We start from the raw sequence: 24,484 nt of genomic DNA, 5'->3' as shown, positions 1-24,484 counted from the left end.
CCTGGGATCGAGGCAAAGGCGCCCAGGGGACACGAAGGGCTCGGTGGCTCCTGCCCCAAGGCTCCGAGCATCCCTGCGGGTGCTGGGAACCGGGGGCGATGCGGCTCGTCCTGCCCCAGGCAGCACGTGGGAAGGGGCCGTCAGCGGAGGAACATCTGCTCCTTCTTTCTTTCCTTTTCCTTTTAAACAGAATACCCCAAGTAACAGTCGAGGGGATGCTCTACACAAGGAAACCTCTATGCACAGAGCTCTGGAGGAGACCAAAATAAACAGAGAGGGATGCTGGCTCCTCCCGGACCTGCGCTAGCTGCTTTGCAACTTGAGCCCCGGGCTCTGCCGCGGTGCTGAGCTGCTTCCCATTAAACATCCTCTGCCCCTCACATGGTTTCTGTAACCCAGGGGTTACATTTGCTTGCTTGCTTAAGCACTGAAAGCTTTCCTTGCGCTTTCAGACACATAAGAGCCTTATGGGAATAGGCCAGCCAGTCGCCCCGGTGTTTCACACGATACAATGGGCTCGTTTCAGAGCGCTGACTTTCTCTAAACTGCTACCAGATGGCGACCTCCTGTTCCCGGGGAGGAAAAAGGGGGAGGCAGCGGCCGCAGGTGTCCTCTTTCAGCGGGCTCCCCCAGACCCCATGCCAGTAACTGTTCGTGGCCATCCGAGCTGCCCGGAGCCCTGTCCCCCGGCAGCAGGAAGCTCCCTGCCTCGACTGGCCCCGCTGGCATCCTCTCCGTGGCACCGTGGGGACACCCGGGTTTGGTTTTTAGTGCTGCTTACCCAAAACCACAGCTCGGGATGCCGACAGGGAGCTACCAGCACCCACAGCATCCAGGACGCCTTTAGGAGCGAGACGCCTCGGCTACGGGAACAAGCACGATGCTCTTCATGCACCCCCAGGCCACGTGTACGGCGTGCACGAGCCCTAAAGCTCCTGCGGCAGGGCACGCTTCCACCCCTCCTCGCAGCAGGGGGCTCCCGGCGGTGCCAGGACCCAGCTGGGACGGGCAAGTCCCGAGAGCTGGCAGCCTGCGGAGCCCCCGTGCCAGCACTCCCCTCCCAAGGGCTTCACGAGCTTCAAGACTCGCAGCTTCGAAGCAGCACAAGAGCTTCGGGTGCCCCTCTTACCTCTGGGGAAACGAAGGCGAGAAGCTTCAGCAACTTTCCCAAAGCTGCCGGTCATTTGGGGTAAGGCAGGAGGAGAGGTCAGGATTGCTGGGTCCTGCCCTGGGCTTGCACCAGGAGGTTTTGTACCTTTTTTTGCCATAAAAATAGGTTTGCTGCCACAAACACACCTATATAATCATGATCTGCTGCCGTGAATGGTTTATGCAAACACAAACCGTTCCTTTGACTTCAAAAACCAGCGTTAATGAGAAGTTTCCACAGATTTCATGGCCTGACACAGGAAGACATCAGTGGCGATGCGCTGTCACCACGCAGTGCTTTGTAAACCGTGCAAACCGTAACAAGAACTGAATTACGGAGGAAATTTGGGGATAAACGCAAGTTCAGAGCTCTGCCGTTAACCAAAGCCTTTCGAGCAGCATTTCACTCCTGTTCAGCAAATTACAAAGCCTCAGAGAGCGATGCAGCAGGCCCAGCCATTTATCAGCACGCAAGAGCAAAGTTGGAACTAAGAATAGAAAAAAAAAATAATAATCCACACTCAGATTAAGTCAAAATCCCAGATTTCCAGTCCCTATAAGGGAGCTCTAGAAAGGTTTTTAGCTTTGATTCTCCGTTGCACTCTGTTTTATGTAACCACTAACCCTCAGCAAAATGCTTCCAGATCTGACCAGCTATTTGACTTCCCTTATGAAACGAATATTTCGGCTTCGCACAGACAACCCCGCGCAGAACAGGGCATCCAGCCCCACAGATCGCATTACTGGCTCTCCGCACAGCTTTTGCCTCCGGTCCGTGCTCCAGTTTCCTTTCAGGAGGGGAGAGGGAAGAGGGAAATAAATCCTCCCTGGCTCCCAGGGGACTGCGGCTTTGGTTTGATCCGCCGGGATTTCTAAAATGCTTTGCAATTATTGCCCAGAGGGCCAAATCGTGATGCAGATGGTCCTGCAGCCCCCAGACCACCGCCAGCTTCGGCGCTGGCGTGCAGGGCACCAACGCTGCAAAGGGTTAAGAGCAAGCAGGGCCCTGCACAGCTGCCTTGAGGAAGCCAAAAGCACTGAGTGGCGTCAGAGGCTCTGCCAGACACGGCTGGGGATGAGTCACGGTCCCGGCCAGGCACACAGAGGGGACATCAGGAGTGACTCAGGTGGGCAACGAGCCTCGGGGACAGGGCGCTGGGTGATTAAACTGATTAAATCATTAGGTGATTAAATCTCAGCTTGATAATGTGCTCCGGCGGGCGGAGTTGCAACACGCTGGTTAAAATGCGACAGAAAAGCAAAAAATCAGCAAAAATGGTTAGAGGAGGGGGCCACCTCCACCAGAGGTAACTGCAGACACAGCTCCCTTCCTGCTGACCCCAAGGAACCAACCTGCGAGCGCAGGTACCCCCGAACTACCGACCCACGGCAGCTTCGCCCAAATAACAACGAAGAACTCCCCGGTGTTGGTGCTGCCGACACCAAGACCACCCCTGGGTGCCGGCCGTTGGCTGCAGGGCCACCCGAGGAGCAGCAGCACCTCGTGGAGATGTCCCCAGGCCAACACAACTTAACTCGGGTGCCGCCACCAGGGCCTCTGTCGCAGCGCTGGGGGACTCAGGGGACAGGCGGCACTGCCACCAGACCAGCCACGAGCCGGCCCGGAGGGACCCGTGGTCCCCGCTCCGAGGTGTCCCCAGGAGCCCCGAGGGCTGAGCGCCCTCCAACAGCCTCGCAGAAGCGATCACAGTAAAAGCCTGAGCCACGGCGTCGGGAGCTGAGAGCTCTCCTTCATCGGGGGGGATGAAGCTTTTTGGAACGAGCCGAGGACAACGAGGCACATGGTCACCGCCCGAGGGCTGCTCCTCACCGCTGCCCTTTGGGGCAGGGAGGGCTCAGCGGCACAGCGGGTGGGTGCCGTGCCCCCACAAACAAAGCAGAGGGGTGCCAGCACCAAAGGGCACCCTGTAAGTGTGGAACAAGAGGTGGCCAGGACACAACCCCAGCCCTGTGCCAAAGTTTGACACGGCGGTGCAACCCGGCCCTGCCCCATAAAGAGGCCCCTGATGGACACTGCCCCCACCAAAAAGACACGTCCCCATCAGCAAGCAGCCTCAGACCCATGGGCTCGCTTTGTGGGCTCCAAACGAGCTTAACCAGGACTCAGCATCACTGCTGCCTCCCCGGCCCAGCCCTGACGGCCAGGAGGTGCCCTGCAGGGCTCAGTGCAGCACGAGGAGGGAGGGAGGGGAAGGGGAAGAGCCTATGTAATGGCACTGCAGAAAGACAGCGCCTTAAATATCAAATATCAGAGCTAGAAACGTGAATATCTGGGGTGATTATGGGCTCTGAAGCCTCTGTTATTGCCTTCGGATTTATGACAAGTCCCAGTGCAGGCTCTCGTGGCTGCTGTCTGGGGTCTGGCTCCTGGGAAAAGGGTTGAGGGGCTCCCTGCATGGAAGGGCTGCAAAGCAGAAATGGAACCAGCAGCAGGCAGCGGGGCCGCAGGGCACCCGGAGGCGTCAGGATGCTCGCTCAGCAGCAGGTTTGCTGGCATTTGTTAGCCAAGAGATGTGGACGTGGTCCCTTGGACACAACAGCGTGACCCAGAGCACTCCAGGAGCGCTCCCCCCTCACTGCTGCCATAAACCACCAATGGGAGGTACCAAGGAGCAGAGCAGAACGACTACGTTTTAGGTGAGCCTTTAGCTCAGGGAAAGATGCTATCAAGATCCCAGCGACCAGCGAGCACTCGGTAGACGTGCTCCAAACCTTGACTTCCCTCCAGGCACCAGCAATGCTGTGCAGCCAAAGCACTTATCCTGGCCCTGGCACAAAGACCCTTCCCTCCAGCCACTTTGAAAGGTTCCTTTCCAATTACTGCGACACCGTGCTCGCTTTGCCCAAGACACATCTCAGACGGGCAGCAGGAGCTCGCCCCTACCAGCCAACGCTGGAAACGCTCCGCGCTGACACGGCGCCAAGGACGCTCTGCTCCACGCTGCGGTGGTTGCCCGTCCCCGAGGACACGCAGCCCAGCCCTCGTTGCATAAGATGGCTATAAACAACGACCTCTGGACGATCCTACATCCTAACCGGGGCCAGAGGCTATCCCCAGAGCCCCACTCACGTGGATGGAGAGATCCACGTCCTGTTCTTCCCGTTCCCACTCCCTCACAGCCTCTGTATTCCCAAGAAACTAAATATACACGGGGAAAAAAGAAAACAAGCCACAACTGCAGGTCTCCGCTGCTGTATCCAGGCAGATGCAGTTTTTCCACTTGGCACGTGAAAGGCCAGTTCCTCTGGAGGAGACACAGCTCCTGCCTTCCCACCGGCACCTTCCCCAGCTCCTGCCTCTCCCCCACGGGCTGATTTGGCAGAAAGCTCCCGGCCAGCCCGTCCTCTTGTCTCGGGCTCGGAAGTGTCTGTGAAGCTCATCTTCGGGACTGTCGGAGGCGGTGGCTGTCTCAGAGCAGGACACAACTGATCAACCAGCTGCGAGAGCGGTGCCAGCCCTAACTGCACCACTCTGGTGGTAAGAAGCATCGGATGCACCGGCTGCAGGATGAGCTTTTTTTGGGATGGCCCAGGAAACGCAACAACTGGAGTCCAGGAGCTTCGCTTCGCTCCCCGGGTTGCGATGATCCGCGATGTAATCTCAAAGATCTTTTTGCATTTCCTTTTCCAGGCATTGAGCCTCCGCACACCCGGGGCCGTGAGTCACGCAGCCCGGCCCCCAGCCCAGCCCCTCGCCTCCGAGCCCTGGCGAGAGCCGAGCCTACAAAACCCCCGCGGGAGGGACGGAGGAGCCTGGATCCAGGGAGGCGCTGAGGGAAACACGAGCCAGCCCCGCTCCGGGGCCTTTCTCCGTATTGAATTTGAGGCACTTCACCCACATAACACCGTGACCATCCCTCCGGCGGGCTGCTGCTAAGATTAGCAGCGGGGCTGAGCCCTCCACGGGCAGCAGCTGCCGCCGGGAGCAGCAGGGACGCCAGCCTCGAGCCAGCCCCCCGAGCCACCCGCATCTCTGCTCGGGAGAGCCCTAAGGACGAGCCCGTGAGATTCACGGGCATAGAAAAGGCGATTTCTGCAAGCAACCCGGCCGCCTCTTTTAGTCTTTAATGACCCCCAAAACCACAACGTAACTTAGCCCAACTCAAGACCTCATTGAGACAAAGCCTGTGGCTGAAATACTAGAAACAGCGCTCGCCGGGCAGCACGAGAAGCGTGTACCCGAGGGGAAGGTGCCAACAGCGGAGAAGGAAAAACAAAAGTGATGATGAGAGAAGCCTTCCAGCAGCAATGAGGCGTGCTGGCGGGCTGGGAGCCCCGTGCCCTCAGCCCCACAACGCCAAGGTTTGGGCACCAGCGAGCCCGTCACTCGCCGGCTGCTTGGGGTTCGGCTTCCTAACGTTATCCCAGATTTCACAAGATCCACGGAGTTGGGCCAAGGGGAACGAGTAAGTCAGGGAAAGCTCCCCAGGGGCTTAACCGCTGTGGATGAAGGCTGTCTGGCGGTTTCTGCTGGAGCGGAGCTGCGAGCCCAGGCTCTAGCCCTGGAAGTCGCATCTGACCCCGCCACGCTACCCGGCGATTTCTGCACCGACAGCCCCGCTCGGCACCGACCGCCACTCACAGCTTGCATCTCCTGGGAAACTTTGTGCTTCAGCCTCGTCACACAGCCAGGAGCCTGGTGCTAACCCACAGCACTGGCAAAGAGCGCTCAGCGTCGCCGCTGCCAGCGCCATCAGCACTTTCCAGCACACTGGAGCCTCAGCCGCAGCCTTGCTCCCGAGAGAGCAGCTCATCTCTTCTCCCCCTTACAGCAGGCCACACGCACACGCTGCTTTTAACTTCGTAGCAGGAAGCAGGAGGCCCGCACCGTGGAGTTATCTCCCTGCATCACCACAAGCAACCAACAGCAGCGAGGGGAGCATCCTCCCCTCTCCAGTCCCACAACGAGGGCCCCCAGCTGAACACGGAGGACACCGACGCTGCAGAATTGCTCACCCTGAGCAGGATCAGGATGATTTGGGCTTCACACGATGCTCACACTGCCCACGTCCCACCACCCACCTTGACCCGCTGCGGCAGGCTCCTGCAGCCCCAGCAGAGGCGAGCTTGGGAAGTCCTGGCACAACCGCGGCTGAACCAGCGGCGCTGCCGAAGACCTGCCAAAATCTATAAACCCGTAACTTACGTCCTGCAAAGCTTGGCAAACCGCAGACCTAATGCTGCTCTCCCCCAGCTGAAGGCGGGGAAGCCCTTGCCAGCGAAACGAGCGGGGTTAGGGCTCCCCTGCGGTGCCTGCAGGCTCAGCACGAGGTGGGCACGCTGCTGCCTGGATGTGGCTGTCCCCACCGCAGCGCCGGGCACGCAGCACGCAGCCTGCTAAACTATGAGTATTTGGTACTCTTCCCTTCTCCGAAAAGGCCCCTGCATCCCCCACAGAGCTGGGGGCGACGGCAGCCAAGCCCCAAACCCGCTGGAGCCCAGCGGTCCTACACCGCGCAGAGCCGCGAGGAGGAAGGGCGGCAGGAGCAACCCCGGTGGGTCGGGAGGCAGTGGTGTGTGACTGGCAAGAGCCAAGGGGGCTCTGGCTGCCGGCTGACCTGGTGTTTCGTGGCGTTTTTGGCTGCTCAGCCACAGGCTGAGATACGCCCCCCGGCAGTCATTAATTGCCCTGTTGTAGGGATGCTGCTGTGCAGCCCAGAGAACTAACCAAACTGTGAAACAGTCCCCGGATCCCTGCTCAAGGGCAAGGGCAGACCTTTTTTTGGCTGCAGCTGCACAGAGCTGTTGTTTCCTCAGCCTCTCCCTGGGCATGGGCAGGGGCCGCAAGGCACCGCACACCGTAGAGTGGCACCACACACGGCTCAGCCTCGCCAAGGAACGTGCATGGCCCGGAGTAAGCAGCCCCAGGGCTCCCAGCTGAGCCTTTACCGTATCCGAGCTGGGAATTATTCCTTCCTCGGGGATTTAAACACAACAAGGGCAGGCAGGAGACCTGGTATAACCACAGATATAACCACATCAGCAGTGCGGAGCCCTGCAAGGGGACGCTCCCCAGTCCCCAAAGAAGGGTCACAAAGATCCCCGTGAGCCCTGGGGCAACAACCCCGCGGACATTTGGGCTGCTCCCTGTCCCAGTTCCCGTTGGCCCCGGCCTTCCTACAGGATGTGGCTTCCCTCGGCCTCTCGCTAACCCTCCGCCCCCACCCCGGCGCTGCGGCAGAGCCCAGGGCCGCACAAAGAGGAGGCAGACGCGGCCGCATCTTAGAACGAGGGCACCCGAGAGCCCAGGAGCAGCCTGCTGACACCCCAGCCCTGCCACTCGTTTCCTGCCCAACCTGGAAGAGGAACCGCAGGGCTTTCGGCTTCCTCATCTACCCAGCAGGAAAAACAATACTTTGCTCCTTCACGGAAGGCAAGAAGGAGTTAGCCAGGAGGCGGTGAAGTTGTCTCAGCCTATCGCAACGCACGCGGCTCCTGGACAAGCTTTCACCGCGGCCCCCAGATCCCTACGACTTCTCTTTTTTTTTTTTTCTTTTTTTCTAAAAACCGCTGCACGAAGCTCGCCTTGGGTCGCTGCCAGGACGCGGGAGTGCATGCGTGCAGGGACGCTGCTGCTGCTTTTCCACAACTCCGCTCCGGAAGATGAGCTCCCCCAAACCGCCCTCTCGATGCCTGCTCCAGACAAATCCCCCCCTCTCCTCTCGCCTGCCTTTAACCCACACAGCTGGCAGCAGCACCCCCTCCACGAGCCTGTTTTCTTGTCCCTTCCGCGAAAACCCAAGGCGCTGGGCAAGAGCCGCAGCCGCCCGGGGCACCAGCATCATCCCCTCCAGCTCGCTGGGGACTGCAAGGAGATACCCCAGCGGGGAGCGGTGCAACGCTATCAGGCAGCTGGAGCCGTGCCACAGGACAAACCCAAAGCTTTCTGCCGCAGGCAGCTCCTGCTACGGACGTTTTTGAAACTCAGATTCAGTACCCACAGCACAGCTACTTTATGGCTGCGTTTGCATCCAAAATCTGGGAATCAACTGCAGGGCCAACGCCTGGGGATACACAAACTTTTCACTGCGTCACACGCGTGTCCTCGGCTGAAAACCCACCGAAAGCAACCGGGGAAAGGCAGGAAAGCGAAGCGTCCCGCAGGACCCTGCGTTAGCAGCCAGCAGCGGGGCGCAGCGCTGCTCCTCCAGACAAAGCCGCGGAGCCGAGGCAGAGCCGAGCACGAGCTCGTCCCGGTTCCCCCTTCGCAGCCCTCCCGAGCCCCACGGCTGGACCCGCACAGCTGGCAGCTCCAGGCAGCTGCTGCGGCTCCGGGGGGTCGAAGGGGATGGGATGGGGACGGGCAGGGCTGTGGGACCCCAATAGGGCTGTAGGGTCTTGGGGAGGGCTGTGGGATCCTGGTAGGGCTGTGGGACCCCAACAGGACTGTAGGGTCCCGGGTAAGGCTGTGGGACCCCAACAGAGCTGTGGGGTCCTAGTAGGGCTGTGGGACCCCGGGAGGGCTGGGGGGTCCGGGGGAAAGCTAAGGTGTCCCTGTAGGGCTGTGGGGGTCCCGGGCAAAGCTGTGGGACCCCGGGCAGGTCTCCGGGTCCTCCCACCCGACCCTCACCTTTTCAAAACCCTACAAAACGCCGCTGACCCACCGCCCCCCACCAACTTTTACCCGTTCCCCCCTTCCCTTCCCCCCCAGCCCCCGCTTCCCCTCGGGGCCCCCCACCTTCGAAGTCGGAGATGATGCCCTCCAGCTGGGCGTTGACGGCCGGGTCGGCCATCCCTCCCCGCTGCCTCCCGCCGCCGCCTCCCGCGGCCGAATGAATGGCGGAGGCCGAGCGGCAGCCGCCGCCTCCCCGCGGCCCCGGGCCCGCTGCCACGGCCCGGCCCGGCCCGGCCCGGCCCGCCCCGCGCCGCCCACTGGCTGCTCCCCGCGCCCGTCAGCCCGGCCGGCCCGCCCCGCACGGCCAGAGGGGGCCCCGGGGGGGGGGGGGGTCCCCCGGAGAATGGGGCTGAGGGAGCGGGGTTGGGGGACTGGGGAAGGGGGGGACGGTCTCAGGGCTGCCCCACACGCAGAGCCCCGGTGGGGAGGAGGGCACGGGGGGTGCTGGTGGGGGGGGCGAGGGGGTGGCTTCGGCTGCTGGAGGTGCCTTTGGTGGTCCGGAGCAGGGCTCCAGAGGTCCCTTTGCTGGTGCTAAGCAGGACGCTGGAGGTCCCTTTGCTGGTGCTAAGCAGGACTCTGGAGGTCCCTCCACTGGCCCTCAGCAGGGCTCCTCCCAAGGTCCCTTTACTGACCCTAAATAGGACTCCTCCTACAGTCCCTTTACTGGCCCTAAACAGGACCCCGGATGCCCCTTTTCTGGCCCTAGGCAGGGATCCTCCAGAGGTCCCTCCCAGCCCCCAGTGGCTGCCACAGGCGGTGGCACCCTCGCCGAGCCACCCAGGCCACCCCACAAGAGCGATGGCACCAAGCTGCTGGGTCACACCAGGGGTGCTCTCAAGCACCCCTAAGCTCTCCTCAGTCCCACCCCTGCAGCTCTCCCAATCCTCCTCTTTGTTCTTTCTCAAACCCGAAGCAGAGCGCTAACTAGCAGCAGGCACCCGGCGCTACCGACCCCAAGCCGCATCCGCAGCTCTGGTAAATCAGCACCAACACAACAGGGGAGGCTGCGGGGCCTACCCGAGCCCGGCAGCACCAAAAGCATCTCCCTCTGACCCGGGGCAGCAAGGCACACCTCAGTTCCAGGCACTGACATGAGCCATGCACATCAGCCTGCACGCCACGTCTCGCCCTCTTTGGGTTTGTGCACCTCTGCTCGTCATCGGATGTTTCTCCCCTCCCACGTCGATTCACATTTTGCCCTCTTGACCCTCTCTTTTTATCCTCCCCACCCCACGCTTTTGTAACATCTTTTAAAAGTGATGATACCCCTGAAAATGCGTCCAGACACATCAACAGGAAAAGCACAATTAATGGGCTTGGATTTTAGTCCACCTGGGGTGAACCATAAAGAAATACTATGCAAAGCCGTGGTACTGTTACTGTATATTACTGCAGAAAGTGCAGGCTTCATCACATGTGTCATACTTTTAATTTTACAGCCCTCCCACCTCCAAAGAAGTCTGCAGACACCGCAGACTCTCCAATAGTGTATGTGAACCAGAAAATGAAACCAACAGCACCGATTTCCCAGACTCGAGAAATTCCATGTTAAAAATAATAATAATAATAATAATAATAATAATAATAATAATAATAGGAGAATAGAAGGCACTCCTGAGCCAGGTTTTACATACTGGTAATAGCTTGAGGTTTTAATACACAGAAAGGCATTATTTTAAAACATGAGAACTGTTCAGCCAGCCTTGAGAACGCACCTTTAAAATAGAAGCATGGTATTCTAAGGCAGAGGCAGTGGTTTTCTTCTTCTTTCACAAAGAAAAGTGCTCAGCTCTTTCATTTCTTACATACTTGGTGATGGCAGGAACCAACATACCACAACAGTGCAGCGAGGAGCACACTTTGCACCTCCGTGCAGTTGCAAATACGGAAATGTAAACACATCCCCGCATGATATGCTGTCCGTAAACACATCGGTGCAAGTCTCCCTGACAGTCCCACTGCCTGGACGCCCTACCTGCTCCGGATTTCCTACAGGAGACCAAGAACCAACCTGGATTCACAGCGGGGGCTGCAGCTCTCTGTCCCAGGTCTGTGCCATGCTCACGTCAACTCGCAGGCTCGCAGGAGCAGTGGCTATTGCCCCGTCACACCCGATCCTGTGCTGGCTGACCTGCATCATTGGCACTGACTTTCAGAAGAAAGTGGGTTTGTTTTTCTCTTGCCAAATGCTAGCATGCAGGTCACATCCGCAGTCCATTCCAAGCGAGTAAAACATAGCTGTCGATATTTAGCCTGAGCTACCAGAGGAGTAAAAGCTGCTTTGTTAGGAACCGTCGATGACTCCCTTGCCGGAGCTGTTACCGACATTGGGCTGTTGTCGAGGCTGGTGAGGATCACCAGACCCTGCTGCACCCTCATCACAAGGCTCCAGAATGAATTTAAAAGGAAAAAATGAACTAATCAAGACAAACTCAAAAACAATACTGTAAAAATGAAAAAAAAATACGATAGGGCTAATGTTAGGAAGGACTGAGCACACTTTTTAATGTTCAGAGTCTCCCCCCCCCACAACCCTCAGAAGATTCAGCACAGGCCTGCTGCTTGGAGCTTGATGGCACCCTCTGCTCCACATCCCATGGGGAACTGTGTGGCACGGTGATGGGGACTGTTTCTGAGGTCCACTGGAGGCAATAAGAAGTAAATCACTAGAAAAAAATATATATATTGCTTGATTGATCCCGTGTAGCGAGCGTCAGTGACATCTGCCCATCTCAAGATGCCGGTGGGGAAGCTCAAAGCTTTCCAGCAGAAGAGTTCAGGCAGTTTGGTTTGGCTGCTGTGCCACTCTGCAATCACCCTGGATCTAATATCTGCTGCTAATAAAGGTTTAGCAAGTCAACAGGGCTGGAGAATGGCCCCAAGAAGTGTCAAGTAATAACCTGACTATTAGAGTTCATTTTCATTACAACCAGCTGCCAGAAGGGTAAATACTGCACCCATGTGCACCTAAGGCACTGGGAGGGGGAGAGGAAGATGGAAAAGCACCACAACTAATCGCAGGAATATCCAGAGTTCTCACAGCAAATATTTAAAGCAGGGAGGTATGTAAGCAACTCGCCCTGCAGAGCGCAACTCCAGCACCTGCTACGCGGTGAAGGAGCAGGCTTTCCTTCGGGGGACACAAGCCCATCCTTCTCTCTCCTGGAGATTTTCATGCACTTCTATCTGATTTAGCCACTGCCAGAGGCTTTACAAGACTAAAAAATCACTCACTCGTCCAGTCCACACGTAACAACCAAATACCACATCTTCTGCTTTGCTAGCTACACCCTGAACCCCAAAGCTTGTGCTGAGCTGAGGTGCTGGACAGGCAGGCAACCCTACAGGTGGCAAGAGAGCACCCAGCCCCACGGGACAGAGCATCCATCTCCCTGCAGCTCCTTCCTGGGGCTCCCCAGCAGCACCTCAGAAGCACGTGTGGTACTGCTCATCCCAATTCAGCTTCGGCGAGGCCCTGCTTTGCCCTTGCCTGGCAGATGTTGGAGATTAAGGACCCTGAGCCTGCTGGTGACACTCTCCCACACTGATCACGTCACCTACCTTCCTCCTGGTAAGTGAATCGGGTTCTGTTCCTTCTGTCCTCCGGGGCAGGTATTTTCTTTGGCCTCTTAGTCATTTATTCAGCTTTCTTGTTCCTTTGTCCCAACTTTCCACAAGTGTTTGTTCTTGGATTTGCTTTTAAAACACGGGGCGGAACACAGTATACTTGTGTTGTTCTCAGTGCAAATCTCTCGTGCTTGCTGCTCCCTTGCTGACACAGCCAAGGGCCTCACTCAGGTTTATTAACCACAGGACTCACCTGGAGTTCCCTGCTAGCTGGGACCTCCGGAACATCCCACACAGTAACTGCTGCCCAAGACACGATCCCCGTTTACAAACCACCGGCTGCAGGAGGGTTCGAAGTAAGTGGCTCTGCTCACCATACTACAGCACCTAGTTTCCTAACTAACCCAGGCCACCGAGGGCACTGACTGCTCAGCCCTTCTTCTTCCACCGTCACTGCTTTTCAGATGAGCAGCAAGCTTCCTGCAAAGCTGTTTTGCTGGCCTAGAAGTGATTTCCTGTCCCGAAAACACAGCCTGTGAAAATCTGCTGATCATCTACTTGTAGATACCCAGCTCAAAGCGGCACGATGCCACGATAGCTGGCAAGAAACCTCAACCCTTGCCCCCGTGGCACCATCCCTGTGCTGCCACTAATGGAACGAGCGGTATCGTCCTGACTTTTTAAATATTTTTCTCCAAACCTTTCTTCTGCAGCCACTTTCTCCGAGGCTGGTGAAACTCCAGCAATGCAGAGAAAACCTCGAAGTCACCACAAGGAGAAAAAGCCTAACAGGAGAAAAAACTGCCATTTTTTTTGGAGAGGGAAGGCACCGGCATTACAAGATCCCTCATCAAGACGGGCGAGGGCAGAAAGGGGACTTTCCTATCCACACACAAGCTTTGAGCAGCACTGTACAGTCTGCTCGCAGGTTGCTAAGAACGCAGGTATTGGGGCAGATTTTCTTCCTCCCACAAGTCGAGGTTTTTCTGAGCAGCTCTCTTATCATTCTCACAATCTGCTGCAGTTATGAGCATCAGACTTGGTCAGACGAGGTGGCATGAGTCACTGTGGCTGCATGAATCAAATTATCTAGCTCACAAAAGCAAGTAATTCATCCACAGCATCTTCTTTTTCCTCCTCCTGTTTTAATTAGAAAACAGAGCTCTCTAAAGCTGTGGTCGCTTCTAATAAAATGCTTGGAGACTTACTGACCAAAAGTACCAGGCAGGAGCAGCTAAATACTGTTATTAACTACCTAATGCTTCTTTTGAGAAACCAATATCTTTCCTTGCTGCCGATGGAGGATGAAATGCCCTTCCCAGCCTTTTCAGGTTGGTGTTATGTGTAAGTGGAGGCTCTCGTGGTGCCAGCCCCCACCACCCACATCCCCACGGCATCATTTTGTCCCTAAGCACAGCACAGCCCTGGTAGCAGCTCCTCTCAGACAGGCAGCATCAATGCAGGATAACATGTAGAAACAAAGGCATGACAACCCAAACAAGGCAGATTTTGGAAGTGAGGGAATGGCAGGTCACACCTTTCTAAGCAAATAAATAAATTAAAAAAAGCTATTGCAATTACTTTCCCTTCCACTCGTGTGCTTCGTGCAGCTTCTGAGTTCCTATGCTTCTGCCCAAAACCATTTTTGTTGCCAATCCCCCAGGAAGAGGTGCAATGATCACCATTTTACAGGTGGGGAAACTGAGGCACACAGCATCCATCGCTCAGAAGTGGGGAGCTGGCAAGTAATAAACTCACAGGAAGAGCTGACCTGGCTGGGGGGCTCCCTGAGAGGGGCAGTGTGCCTGGCAGGGGACGGGGGGGACACTGGAAGGAAACCCCGACACTGGTTCCCATCGCCTCCGCCCAGGCTTTCATGTAGATGACGCCACAAATCCAGCCCTGCTGATTACACAGGAATTGTCACAAAAAACACTCCTTCACAAGACTTCAGACCCTTCCTGCTTCCTAAGCAGTGGGAAATACAGTGAGGACAGCCATATTTCAGTGCTAGTCATACTTCCCTTCCTCTGGAAGGAAACTAAGATCATGGGAAAAGCTTTAAAAAAGTGCAGAACGGGTTTGCTGATTTGAGACTGCTGGACAACCGACTGGTTTTCTAGATAAAGGAAACGCAGCCAGATCGCATCCCCTGGTGCCACAGAGCTGTGAAACCATGGCTGCAAAAACAGAGCCTGGGTGCTGCAGAAAATAAATAAATAAATAAATAAAATCTGGATGACATTGGAGCCTGGAAAACAGAAACAGATGAAATCTGGAAGAGGGACTGAAGGTCAGTGCCTAAAGGGCTTTTGGTAAAGTCTTTGCTCCTGAGCAGAGGGAAGCAGTGGGAAGGACCTTGCTGCACCGGGGGTCCCGGCATGGCCGCAAGCCACTGACGCGATGCAGAGAAAGCGAGGGTGCTCCTAAAATGCAGTAAATTAGGTACTTTCAGCAGCAAAGCGGAAATCACTAATGCTCTGTCCTGACTCATCCTGCCCACCCAGCACTAGTGAAAGCGGGCAGAAAGGAGGGCTGGGAGGGGAGGGGACGTGACCGCTGGAAACATCGCACACGGATGCGCCGGATGCGCCGCAGGGAAGAGGTGTTGCGGGCAAAGATCACTGTTACCAAGGGAACAAAAAAAAAAAAAAACACACCACAATCCAAACCCAAACAGGGCTGGGACATAAACAGGGCATTAAGAGCTGCGGGCTGGAAATTAGAGGAAGATTTTAACAGCCAGCAATGGGAGTAATACCAGGACTTCCACAAAATCAAGGGGGCAAAAAGCCGAACAGGTTTCAAGTAGGGCACAGCCGGCCCTAGGAAGGAACGAGGCACGGTGCCCACGGCAGCAGGCGTATGGGGACAGAGATGTCCCCCCCTGCCACCGGCCGGACCACAGGGTCCTCAGCACGCTGGCGGAGAGGGCTGGGAGCCTGCGGTGCCTGGGAAGGGAAGCGCGGTTCTCTGGTGTTGATTAAACGTCGGGGGACGCCTGCATGGGAAGGAAATGGGAAGAGGGTCAGGAATCACATCTGCCTGAGCCTCACGCAGGGAAAACAACCCCAGCCTCGTGCCCTTGCTCTCCTCGTTTATTTTCAGGTTAGTCTTTCTTAAGAAAACGGGAGGTGCAGTGGTTTAGGATCCAAGCAGAAAACCTACTTAATTACTTCAATTATTAAATAAAGTATTAATTATTAACCACTCCATTTTAATATTAAGACCAAACAGGCACGAAAACCTGGTTGCGTGACAGCACAGACATTTTAATGGAAACAAGAGGCTTCAGAAACCTTGCTCACCCCCTGGTGAGTTCAATACACGCACGGCACGGCGTGTTCCCCTTCGCAAAGCCCTCCTGCTTGTTTGTGGGGTGCCACTGGCTCCGAGGATTCAGGGCGCCTGCTCCTGGAGGTAGAGAAGAGCCCCCAGCCATTTCTACCATGCGTGCACTACGGTGGTCGCAAGGCAAAAAGGGGGAGGTGAGTGTCAGCCTCACATCGAACCCCTTGGAAACAGGCCTCTCCGTTCCTGAAAGCTTCCCAGCAGTCCCTAATTTGGGAGAATTTGCAGGAAGGAGCGAGCTGGCAGGGCTGCGTGCATGCACTCGGCTACAGACCCGTGTCCCATGCCCAAAGGCGGCCACACCAGGGCACCCCGTGCCAAGGCTGTGCCTGGTGGCCCCACTCCATCCCACTGCTGCCACCACTGCCCCTCGCCATCCCGCTGCCTCACTCGGGGCCACCAGGCCTACACGGCATGGCCAGGCCCTCCTGTCCCCACCGCAGAGAGCAGCACACGAGCTGGGAAAACGGCTTTTGTAGCCACCGCCGCTTTCTGCTGCCTGCTCACGACCTTTCCGACCCCAAACTTTCCAGTCATAAATACACCAGGGAATGGCAGGAAACTTGCTTTTCTGATACTTCTCCCCTGCTTCTCAGCGAGCCGTGTCCGGCAGCTCGCTCTCCCTGCGCCAGCCCCCGGCCGCCTCTCCCGGCTCCTCTGAGATATTTCAGGCACGCAACAAAATCTGCCGCAGCACAAAGACCCTAAAAACTCACAGCCAAGGCTCAGGAAGCACCACGAGCCGCAGATCAGGCCTTGGGGGCAGCTGCGCCTCCTGAGTTCCCTTGGTACCACCACAGATTTTATTATTATTATTATTCTTTCTTGACGAAAAGCAGCTTGATAAGAACAATTCCCACACCAACCGCAGCCCCACGCCCACTCGGCTTCCTCCGCGCAGCAGGGACAAAGTGCCGGGAGCTCGGCGCACGGCGCTGAGATGAGGAAGGAAGCGAGGGCAGGAGGAGAGGAATGAGGGAAAAACCTTTTCCCCCTTTTTTCCTTGTCTTTGAAAATGCCCGTGGAACTCCACCGGTCCCCCTGAGAGCACAAAGCCCTGTCAGACCCCACAGTGAGGATGCTGAGGCGCGGTGACCTGCATCCACACAGTGCTGAGCACCACCAGCAGCTCCCCTGTCCCCCTGGCTCCAGCAGGCAGGGATGGGAAGAGGGCACAAGGAGGCAGGGATGGGAAGGGGGCACAAGGAGGCTTGGCAGTGCTGCCCAAACCCACTCTCCACCTGGACAAGAATTTGGGTGCCTCCTCACTGCCCCATGGCTGATGCTGCCGGCTGATCAGGGGACCCTCAGCTCCTCCTCCTGCCCTGCCACAGGAGCTCAGCGCGGCCAGGACAGACACAGAAAATGGTGGAAGACTGGTCCCATAACGAGCTCTTAGGCTAGGGGAGTGAAAGGGGGAAGAGGGACCTGTCAGGCCTGGTGCACCCACGGCTTGACCAGCTGCCTGCAGTGAGCCCACGCATATGGCAGGGCCTTGGCCTTCAGATCTCACCAATTGTCCTCTCTCAATTTACCACAAACACTACCAGACCTACCCAAGTTATAACCAATACAATCCCCCCCAGTCAGACCCCAGGATAACCACACTGGCTCCAGGGCCCCGGCGAGCAGAGCCGTGGGCAGCAGTGAGGCACCAAGCCCGGGCCGCACATGTGAGGGAAATCCCCCGAAAGCAGAAGCAGCCGGGGCTGGACTCCGGCAACTCTCCTGCTGCAGAAGCAGCGCAGGGCAAAGGGCACCACAAAGGGCCCCTCTCACAGGGCTACCCCCGGCCCCCAGCGCACCACTTCTGCCCCCCCGATCTCTGTGACACCAGGTGCTGCTCACAGCCTCTCCTACGCATGCAGAAATTGCACAGCCAATTAAAAAAAAAATAATTGATCCAAATACAAGGTTTTAGGAGAATTTCCTCTGACCCCTCTCTCCCTTTCATGCGTTCAGCCACTTCTGCTTGCTCCCACCTCTCATGCACACAGCTGTGCCCGCGGGCTCCCTGGCACAGGGCACTTTTTTTTTTTTTTTTTTTTTTTTGCTAAGATTAAGCCATTATCACACGAGGGACTTGATGATGTTGGCACAGCCTCTTTGGCCAGGGGATGGGGTCAGCACCGAGGCTCGGCCAGGGCAGGGCACCTCAGGCTTTCTCCTCCCCCCGCCCGTCCCAGCGCTGCTTTCCACGAGCCCCCCTTGGCAGGAGCCGCAGCTGGCACACGTGGGTGGGAGACGCCGGGGATTTCAGCCTCCACAAACAAACGAGGATCCAAAATCTGTTCAGAGTTCTGCTGCAAGCAGGCCAAAAGCAGTGTTTTCCCTTGCAGAGTTTGCCCTAGATGGAAAGGGGCCCGGGAGCGTGCCGGGGGCTGAGCACCAGCTCCGGAGCGAGGCGGCACCGAGCCAGCCCAGAGCAGCAGGAGAGGAGCAGGGGGCTCCAGCTCTGCCCCAGCAAGCAGTGTGAGGGGGGGAGAAAATCCCCATGGGAAATGCCCGCCAACGAAGAGGGAGAGTAAAAATCTGGGGAGGTCCTGGAGCTGGGAGAGGTTTGGAGCAGTGTGTCACCAGCCAGACACGCACCTGGGCAGGATGGAGGATCCAGCCTGGCGTGGGGCTGGCCGCGGGTTTTCAACTCGCGTTTGGCACCACGAGGCGTTGTCATAAGCTGATCTCTGCTCCCATGCAGAGGAAAAGGCTCCGGCCATCAGCTGTGAGCCAAAGCCCCTCCCTGGGCTGGCGTACAAAGCCTCAGGCAATGTGCTGCAGGCCCCAGGGCGCTTACCTCTGCTGCTTTTGTTTGTAAATGAAGAGTACAGCGTCAAACTTTCCTGAATGAGCCAAGCTGGGCCCGCTCCCTTGCGGTGACAACCCAGGGCTGCTTTATCTCCACCTGCACACAGCCCGCGCTCTGCTCACACCCATGACCCCTGCGGCCAAGCCGAGCAGGGAAAAGGGAAGAGGCCAAACGCCTCTTCCGATGAGCTGAGGCCACCACCATCACACCCAAAATGAATCAGACCAGCCAACAACACGAAGCCCACACAGTGCCTGCACACTGCATCGCTTCCACAAGCTCCAGCCTTCCACAAACTTGGCCTCGCCACGCTCGTTTGTTGTTTCTTCATTTTAATTTGCACCAGTGGCACCTGTAATACCCCCAGCAGGCCACAGATCACGGCACGAGACGTTCCACCAACAGAATTAAAGTGCTCTTGTTCAGAAGTTCAAACAAGGGAGAAACCAAATGTGAAGTGTTTTTATGTGCAAAGGAAGGACAGGAGGAAGGAGCTGCATGCATTAAGCATCAGCCAGTCCCGTTCGGCAGGGACTGTCAGTGTCTGTAAGCTCAAGGGTGCTGTTATTCCCAGACGAGGAATCACGGGGCCGACCGATACAGCCAGCATTTATGTTAACAAACGGGAGTAATCTGCCAGACCTGAGCTCTGTCTCTACATACCTTCCTTCTCCCCCGCCTCCAGAAAAATCCCCGCACACCACAGTACTCCAATTTGGCTGGTTTAACGACCAGACAACATTCCTCAGAGTCGAATAAAACTGCCCTGCTGCCTGGATCCTGCACCCGGGTCACTGCTGAGCCCTCCTCGGCAGGAACACGAGCCTCCAAGCATCAGCAACACCTCCCACACGGGTCCTTCGTCACCCGCAGCTGCGCCCAGGGCTCGGCGCGGCTGCCACCGGCTCTCCATTCAGAGCTGTGCATCTCCTGCCAGGGGCATCTCGCGTCCAAAGTCTGCAGCTATGGCCCCACTGCTGCCAGCAGTTTCCAAACCAGACTTCTCCACAATGCCTGCTTACAACTCGGGAGCGCGGTGCCTGCCAGCTGGAGGGCTGACAGCGATCTCGCACAGCACAGAGCAGCGCTCAGGGCGCAGAGCAGCCCGGGGCAGCTCGGAGCGAAGGGTGCTGACCCGCTGCAGGAGCGGGGCTGGGCTGTGCCCATCCTCACGAAGCCTGCACCAGCCCCCAGGGGCCAGGGCAGCTCGGCGAGGGCTGCAGGCATGCTGCCAGGGGCACGTTCACATGCAGCTCCAGCAAAACAGGTGCCATGGAAGCAGCTTGCGGCTGGGTTGCACATAAAGCAGACAATTACCAGGAGAAAAGAGCACCCAGTTGTTCCCCTGCCAGCCTGCAGATGGATTTAAGGCACACGGGAATTGGACCTCCGGGCCAGGCATCGCTTTGGCCAAACGCCGCCTCCTTCACTGGCCACCGGGAGAGCCCCTGGCAGCACAGTAAAAGAAGTATTTAGTGAACTCGCTTGAGAAATCTTGAGGATGATGAGCTATTTTGCAGCCAAGCTTCACATAAACATGTTGATAGTGATGTTAGCATCAGCGCTGGTGATGAGCGCGGCTGCACGGCAACAGCAGGCCTCTCTGTCCGCTTCAAGAAAGCCTCTTTCTTGCAAGGCACATGTTTAATACAAGATCTGCGTCTGCTGCCAGCCACATTCATACCAAAATCTGCTCACCTCATATATCTTCTATATACATCCCCAGATTTGGGTGAAGTGGGAGCAGAATTGCACAGCTCTCTCAATGCGTTTGGTGCTGTCATGCTCTTTGCAGCAACCTCTGTCCTGCCTTCACCTGAAGGCTCAGAGTCTGATAACACGAACCAAGGCCAGCATTGTTGCAGTTACAGCACCCTCAGGTCAGACATGGCCAAAAGCTTTGGCTTTCACAGCTTTGGTGAGGTTCATCTGAAACGGACCCCTTTCCTCCACCCTACCTGGGGGACAAATCTGCACCCCGCTGCCACCCTGGGCGCGGAGGCCAGGGGACATCCCAGCACCTGAAGCCAATGTTACCTCTTGCTCGCAGAAGCCCTGCTGCACACCACGTCCCCTGGGCACCTCGTGGGGAAAGGCCAGCCCAAAGCTGCTCTGCGGATGAGGAACAGCCTCACCAACAGCCCCGTGCTGCTCAGGAGCTGAGATACGAACACACCAGCAACAACAGCATCGGATCAGCCTGACCTGCTGGGAGCAACACTCGGTTTGGGACACGTGGCTTTTAGCCCCATGGGTGCAGTCACAGAATAAAGCCTGCACGCTCATCCCCGGCGATCAGCCTTGACACGGCCGTCCCACTGATTCACAGCGCTCAGCAGCCTTGTTGGCTGCTCGAGAAAACTCAGGCTTGAGCAGCTCCTCGCTGCAGCCAGAGGCTGATCAGCTGCCAGCCCCGAGCTGAGCAGCCCTGTGCCGCCTGCACTCGGCTGCACAAACACACAAGAAGCTGCCACAGACACCAAAGGCTTGTCCTAGCAGAGGAGACCAACTCCTGTTGAAGCACCTGAAGACATTTCATTAAGTTCAAAGCAGCAACCATTCCTCCTCAGTTATTGCTACTACCCTACATCACTTCGACGCGCTGACCAGTTACAACCTGTCATGATTCTCATGGTCATTCCCGTGCAATAATTAACGTTTTATTAAAACTCCGGAGCAAGCACTCCACAGCATAATGAAAACTTGTGCCTTCCACAGCAAAGAGCCGGGATCTGTGCGCAGTACAAGCTCTGCAAAGTCTTCCCCATCCGCTTGGAAGGCACAAAGGCGTGGGAGTTGAACAAGGATCAGTATTATCCACTAAACCACAGGATGAGCTTGCAGGAACTGGCAGGCTGGATTGCTTCCAGTAGCTAAAGAAGGCAAATAGTCCAGCCCAGCTCTCTCATGCCAGATATGCCGAGTATCTATGGTCTTAAGAATGCAACGACAACCCATCCCCATCCTGAGAACCAGACATCTCCTTCAGCACACCCCTCGCAGTGCATCTGCTCAGAGGCAGAGCAGCGCTAACAAACTTCATTTTCCTGAATTAGGCATTTAAAAGGCACATTGAACGCAGCGCTTTCCTTCTATGTCTAACAGTCTTCTGGCTCATAGGGAAAAGAGCTGGCAAAACTCAAGGAAGGCTGACAAGGAATGAAGTGAAATAAACCCCGTCTTGTAAGGAGACAGCAACTGGGAGCAGCCACAAGCCCTGCACAAAGGCGCAGCCGGGGGTTGCCGGGAAGGTCTCAGGGGAGGTGGAAGGGGCACGGCGCTCACGTTGTGGTAACGCAGCAGCAGGATGGTTTAGCCAGGGGTGAATCGGGCTTCTTCCAGGGGAAGCAACCCAAGCCAACCATGGTTAAAGGTGTCCCACACCAACTGGGGCTTCCTGCAGAGCTTCTGCTCCCCAAAATGGGGACCTTTTTGCAGCTCCCTCATTACCGCTCCTGATCTTTTACAAGGCAGTAACTCTACCTTTCGGCCACATCTGAGGACTGGATGTCGTTCTCCTATCACAAGGGCTCCCCCAGCGCACACCAGTCACCCCACGATGAATTTCCTGCCCCAGCAGTTAGACCTGTTAGGCATTCGCAGGGTGTGCTTGGTTGGTGTTTCCCTTTGGGGCCTCTCGTGGGGGAACCACACACACCGGCAGGTCCCCTAGGAACAGCCACGGTGTCACCCCGGAGCAGAAAGCCACAGTCACATTTTGAGGACAGCAAAATCTCCAAGCCTGACAATGAGAAAGCCCCACAACGCGTTATCTGTGCTTTTGCTTCCTTTCCCTTCCAACCTTCACACCCAGAGCTGGGGGCTCCTTGCAGCCAAGCCCGCGCCCAGCGAGCACTTTCAGCTTGAGGGCCAAGAGGAGCCCCCGTGGATTACACCCCGGGGCTCCATTTCTTATCAAAAAGCAGCGTGTCAGAAATCACTAGAAGGGCAAGGGGCTGTTATTCACGGCCCAGATTTATTGTCACCCTCCTTCCCCAGGGCCCCTGGAAACACGTGCCAGATCTCAGCGTCTGGCTTCAAGGCAGAGCCACGAAAGCAGCTCCAAGCCCGCGTGCTGCTCCCCCACTGCCCCGCTCCACCCAGCCCCCAGAAGCTCCCAGAGGTGTGGCATCCTCCTCTGCCTGCCAGCACGGAGATAAACACGACTCCTACGCTTTCACGGAGAGGAAAACCTGATCGTGGTGCCTTTGGTGCCGCAGATGTGCGGGTCAAGCTCCTGCGGCATCCTGAACTGGTGGAAAGCTGCATCTGCAATAGGGGTTTAGGGAGGCACAGGAGTTGTCGACAGAAATAAGAGGAAAGGGACTTCAGGAAGAGCCACACAAGGAAGCCAAAACTCCTGGGGATGAACTTTGCTGTTTCTGTTGGCTTGATCATTTTGCTATACCTGAGCCTACAAGACAATTGTGCACCCTGAGCTACTCCTGAGGAGCATGGATGCTGCACAGCCTGGTTTTCTTGGCACCTTTCCTGATGGATTTTTGTAGGTCCAGACTGTCATAGAACCACAGAATGGTTTGGGTTGGAAGGGACCTTAAAGACCACCTCGTTCCAACCCCCTGCCATGGGCAGGGACACCTCCCACCAGGCCAGGCTGCTCCAAGCCCCATCCAGCCTGGCCTTGGGCACTGCCAGGGATGGGGCAGCCACAGCTTCTTGGGGCAGCCTGTGCCAGTGCCTCACCGCCCTCTGAGTAAAGAGTTTTTCCTAATGTGTAATCTACACCTACCCTCTAGTTTAAAGCCATTACCCCTTGTCCTGTCACCACACCCCCTGACAAACAGTCCCTCCCCAGCCTTCCTGCAGCCCTCTTTAGGCACTGGAAGGCCTCTGTAAGGTCTCCCTGGAGCCTTCTCTTCTCTAGGCTAAATAACCTCAACTTTCTCAGCCTTTCTTCATAGGAGAGGTGCTCCAGCCCTCTGAGCATCCTCGTGGCCTCCTCTGGCCGCCCTCCAACAGGTCCCTGCCCTTGTGCTGGGGGCCGCAAAGCTGAACGCAGGGCTCCGGGTGGGGTCCCATGAGCGCGGAGTAGAGGCGAGCAATCCCCTCCTACCTACTCCGTGTCACACACTCAGTGACTTCTGAAATTATGAGCCCACGTTTCTAGAGGGACACCTCCAGCCAAGTACCAAAGCACGTTTTGGGCACCCTGCCTACACACGCTCCATTTTCAGCTCCCAGCACTTCTCCAGCAGCAGCAGGCACTGGGCCGAGCTGCAGCCACTGTCAGAGCTCAGCACCCACCTCCTCCCTCCCTCGGCGCTGCCCAAGGCTCTCCAGCAGCTCTGCATCTTGCACGGGACAGTCGGCAAGCTGCGGATCGCACGTCCCGGCCCCATCCATAAAGCAGGGCTGTTTACATAACCCGAGGGAAACGCCGAGCGCAGCAGAATTGCCAGGGAAGACGCTTTCAGCTGCTGGAGTCAGTGGAGCTGAGAGCCCACGTCAGCTGAGAGTCTGTCTTTAACTCTTAACATTAAAAGGACAACTTCCTATTCAGCAGAAAACAGCCAAGTCCTCGCAGCGCAAGATCCTCCTGTTCACACCAGATACAGCTGATGAGCAGGGTGTAAAATCCAACAGGCCACTTCCAGCGCTTCCTGAGAGAGACCAGCTCCCCGCCGAGCAAATTCTGCATCTCTGGTGGAAAACAGGAGGGCCTTTCTGTTCTGTTTTGTTGTTGTTTTTTTTTCAATGCTTTCTTTTCCAAGCCAGGAAAATGATTGAAAACCAGACTGGCTTTATTGTTTAAATCCATGCAATACGAATGGAGAGGGTCATGAAGGGGGTATTTTTGATGGGTTAAGTGATGGATCAGACATGCTAACTCAAAAATGCTCGTACCCGCACATAAGCCTCACAACAGCATAACAGATACTGGCAATCCTGGACATTAATTCATTTTCTATTTCCTAAAGACAAGAAAAATACTTGCCCATCCAAGAGGACGTGCA

At 56.6% G+C, this 24,484-nt stretch overlaps 1 protein-coding gene across 14 annotated transcripts in view; it reads right to left on the bottom strand.

Moving 5' to 3' along the window:
• The window catches only part of SEPTIN9 (septin 9), a 174,274-nt gene that overhangs the window by 100,184 nt on the left and 49,606 nt on the right, over window positions 1-24,484 (bottom strand). Inside the window, exon 1 of one of the 14 annotated variants that reach the window (XM_050714358.1) lies at window positions 12,347-12,807. The exons of 12 other annotated variants lie outside the window; for them this stretch is intronic. In XM_050714358.1, coding sequence (XP_050570315.1) covers window positions 12,347-12,422 — 76 coding nt within the window. In that variant the 5' untranslated portion in view covers window positions 12,423-12,807. Of the gene's footprint in view, window positions 1-8,848; window positions 8,997-12,346; window positions 12,808-24,484 lie in introns of those variants that run through there. One more of the 14 variants, XM_035561908.1, reaches the window with a different exon arrangement.

The sequence above is a fragment of the Cygnus atratus genome, chromosome 18 (assembly GCF_013377495.2).
Source record: "Cygnus atratus isolate AKBS03 ecotype Queensland, Australia chromosome 18, CAtr_DNAZoo_HiC_assembly, whole genome shotgun sequence".
Classification (NCBI taxonomy): Eukaryota; Metazoa; Chordata; class Aves; order Anseriformes; family Anatidae; genus Cygnus; species Cygnus atratus.
The sequence above is the reverse complement of the archived record's forward strand: the minus strand, read 5'-3'. Positions and strand labels throughout refer to the sequence as shown.